Source organism: Idiotropiscis lumnitzeri, chromosome 13, assembly GCF_059441095.1.
Source record: "Idiotropiscis lumnitzeri isolate Australia: NSW breed Sydney's pygmy pipehorse chromosome 13, RoL_Ilum_1.0, whole genome shotgun sequence".
NCBI classification, from domain to species: domain Eukaryota; kingdom Metazoa; phylum Chordata; class Actinopteri; order Syngnathiformes; family Syngnathidae; genus Idiotropiscis; species Idiotropiscis lumnitzeri.
The window spans coordinates 8,651,969-8,654,926 of NC_142403.1; the positions used below are offsets into that span (position 1 = coordinate 8,651,969).

Below are 2,958 nucleotides of genomic sequence, written 5' to 3' on the forward strand. Positions count from 1 at the left end.
TGGAAAGCAGTATTTCCCAACTTGTATTGAGCCCAGGCGCGCATTTTATATGAGTAAAATCTCAAGGCACGCCACCAAACAAAAATGTCACAAAAAGTATAAAAACTGAAATAATGATGAATATTTCTAAATTTGCTCACATAATGTATTTGCCAGTGTGTAATCTTAAATCTTCAGCACAAAACTCAGGTTGCCATTCAACCAGGAATTTCCTTACATGGAAACCAACTGATATCTCAATTACTGAGCCCGTACTCCATTCATAAAAACAAAGAAGCCTGAGAAGTCACGAGTAAGTGCACATGGAATATTCTTTTTTATCATTTTTGAAAACAATCACAAGTATTTGAGACAAAAGAAAAAGTTACAAACAGAATTGACCTGCAGTTTGCATCCTTTTTCAAAATGTTACATAAATAAAACTCATTTATAAATATCTCTTTTTTATAAACATATAAATAGTTCTTAACATAAATACATTTTTGTAGGGGGAAGATGAAGTACATGAATGTACAGCAGCAACAATATACAGCTTTGCGGTTTGTAGTTTTTACACCGTTGTCAGAACATTTTGTATGGTATATATCTCTCTATATACAGGTACCTGCATATTTCTTAGATATATTTATACAAGGCATTTGTAGCACTGTCATCTCAGTCTCTTTTTATGCTGGTCATGATGACTTTCGTACCGAAAATCTGACACTTTTTTTTCCCCTTCAGGTGAGAACAAAATAAATGTTTCCAAACCCATCCTTCAGAGATCTGGGGAAAAGAAACAGGATAGAGAATGTTAGTTGCTTAAAGGTATTTCATTGATTTTTTTTTCATGCGGACATTTTACACAGTGACTATACACTACTGTGTTGTACTTTCATTTTTTTCATGTCATCACAGGAGAACACACAAAGGCTGACAAATATGATGCATTTGCAATCAATGGGAGAAAGGAAGGGTGTTAGTTGATCAAATTTACACACACCCCATTTCATTACAATGGAGACTTACTGTACATGTGAGTCATTTGGTGTACTCATGATAGATTTACTAACTTCCTCATTAATAATAAAGTGTAATAAGTCACCAGTATTGCTGCAACCGCCATCTCTCTTTATACTACATTCTGAGTATGATGGTCATGGGGACATTTGTAACTGTCACTTATTGTCAGAAAACATCCCAGATTGTGTCCCACAAATCATTTCATTTTGTGAGTAGAACAGTCACTGACATCTTAGGCACCAAGGAGGCCAAACTTGAATCACTGCTTCATCAAACAAACATTATCATACAAATCACAAATGTGATCGTTATGATGTGTTTTGACATCATGGGAGCACAAACATAAAGTATAGATTGTAGAAGAAAATATAGAATATATGGAGTATAGCCTTGCCAAAATTATTATTATGTGTCAGATTTGTATATTAGTTTTGACTTTTATAAATGTACCCAATGGGACTTGTTGGTGGCAATTGCTTTTCCTGAACGGATGGGATACGGTGAGTGCTCTACTCTGCAAAAGTCAAGTGCAAAAATGTCCAAATCAGAACATCGGAGAGTGCAACAGCCTTCGTACCCACATACAGCGAAGAGATGTTGCTTTTAAGGAATATTTGTAGATGCAAATTTTTTTTGCTACCCTTTGAACATATTGTGTTCAGTTGTTCTCTCATGCACCCCCTATCGATTATTTTCTCACTTTTAAATCCGGTCTATTGTATTGATGCATCAATTTATAGGCTAGTAATGTCAAGCACAAGGGCTCTAAAGGGAAAAGTATGATCTAAACTCACCGTCAAAAAGCTGTGATCCAATACTAGCAGCCCATACCACTGATGGTCCCTATCCTATCCATTTTATGTCCGAAACAGCCACTCCGGGCCGTGGAGCCCCCCTTCTTGCTTCCAGATTTGTGCCTCCTCGGTGCAGGCTGGTCGTTGAGCAGTCGAGCCCACATCCCTCTCCGGGTGTCCATGCGTAAATCTCGCAGTAAGCGCATCCGAGCGCGCACAACATCAACCCGCCTGTCCCGCTCCTCTGACTCCAGAAGGTCCGTCAGCTCGTCCCCGAGCAAACTTCGGAGGGACTGAAATACATGTATCGGAAGTCTATTATTAGTGACGTCACTTGAAAGGGTTTGTTTTGGAAAGCGTCTGCATAGCGAGTTTATATGAAAAAATTCACGGGGCAGGTGTTTTTGACCGCTTCACTTAATCCAAGGCAGTTCTATTGCGTTAAAAAAGGAACAACTCAAATTGAATTATTTCCGCTACTTAGCCTAAAATAAAATACTTACACTTGGGGTTAGTGCGTAATGGGGATTTTTTTACAAACAAATGTCAACAAATAAATTACATATTATCAAGCTATAGCAAGTTAACGACCATGATAGACAACAGTATATTGAGTAAAGGAAATATCTAAAGAAATTTAGCGCTATGATAAAAGTGCCTAACAAGACTAAAACGCAGAAATCTGAGTGGTAATCATCCGTGGGTAGATTCCTGCACGGTTCCGCACCCAATGAAAGCATCAATATAAACTTACCTTCTGCTGCGCCTCAGATAAAGGTTTTGCTCGGATCCTCCCCGAAAGCAGCGTGACCATAAGTCCACAAGCTACCAAGTAGGACAAGTTCATCTTCAGAATTCTACTCTGAGGGGGATTCCTCTGGTCAGATGAGCGCAACAAGAGGATGGGTGTACCTAGTTCGGAAGCCAATAAAAGCTTCGGATTCGTCCCGTAGTCCAAAGCTCCTCAAGTGCTCTTCTGGTTGTGTGTATGAACCCATAGAGCACTTTATAGCCAGCCCACGGTGATGTCATGACAACCTGCGTAGGCTAATGGTCGCCCTTCCTCGCCAATTCCCTGTTTTCGCTACCTGCCCCTGAGTACGTCACGCCAAGGATTAATTGAATGATACAAGCTCCGGTCATCGAGGCTTTGGAGGAAATG

The 2,958-nt window shown here is 39.6% G+C and overlaps 1 protein-coding gene across 1 annotated transcript; it reads right to left on the reverse strand.

Moving 5' to 3' along the window:
- Positions 1-293: 293 nt before the first annotated feature.
- On the reverse strand, positions 294-2,754 carry nppc (natriuretic peptide C). The gene is made up of 3 exons (XM_088313665.1): positions 2,551-2,754; positions 1,797-2,089; positions 294-765 (listed from the first exon to the last, which is right to left on the reverse strand). Exons 1-2 carry the CDS (start codon positions 2,641-2,643, stop codon positions 1,820-1,822), a joined length of 363 nt encoding a protein of 120 aa, XP_088169791.1. The 5' UTR covers positions 2,644-2,754; the 3' UTR covers positions 294-765; positions 1,797-1,819.
- Positions 2,755-2,958: the final 204 nt, after the last annotated feature.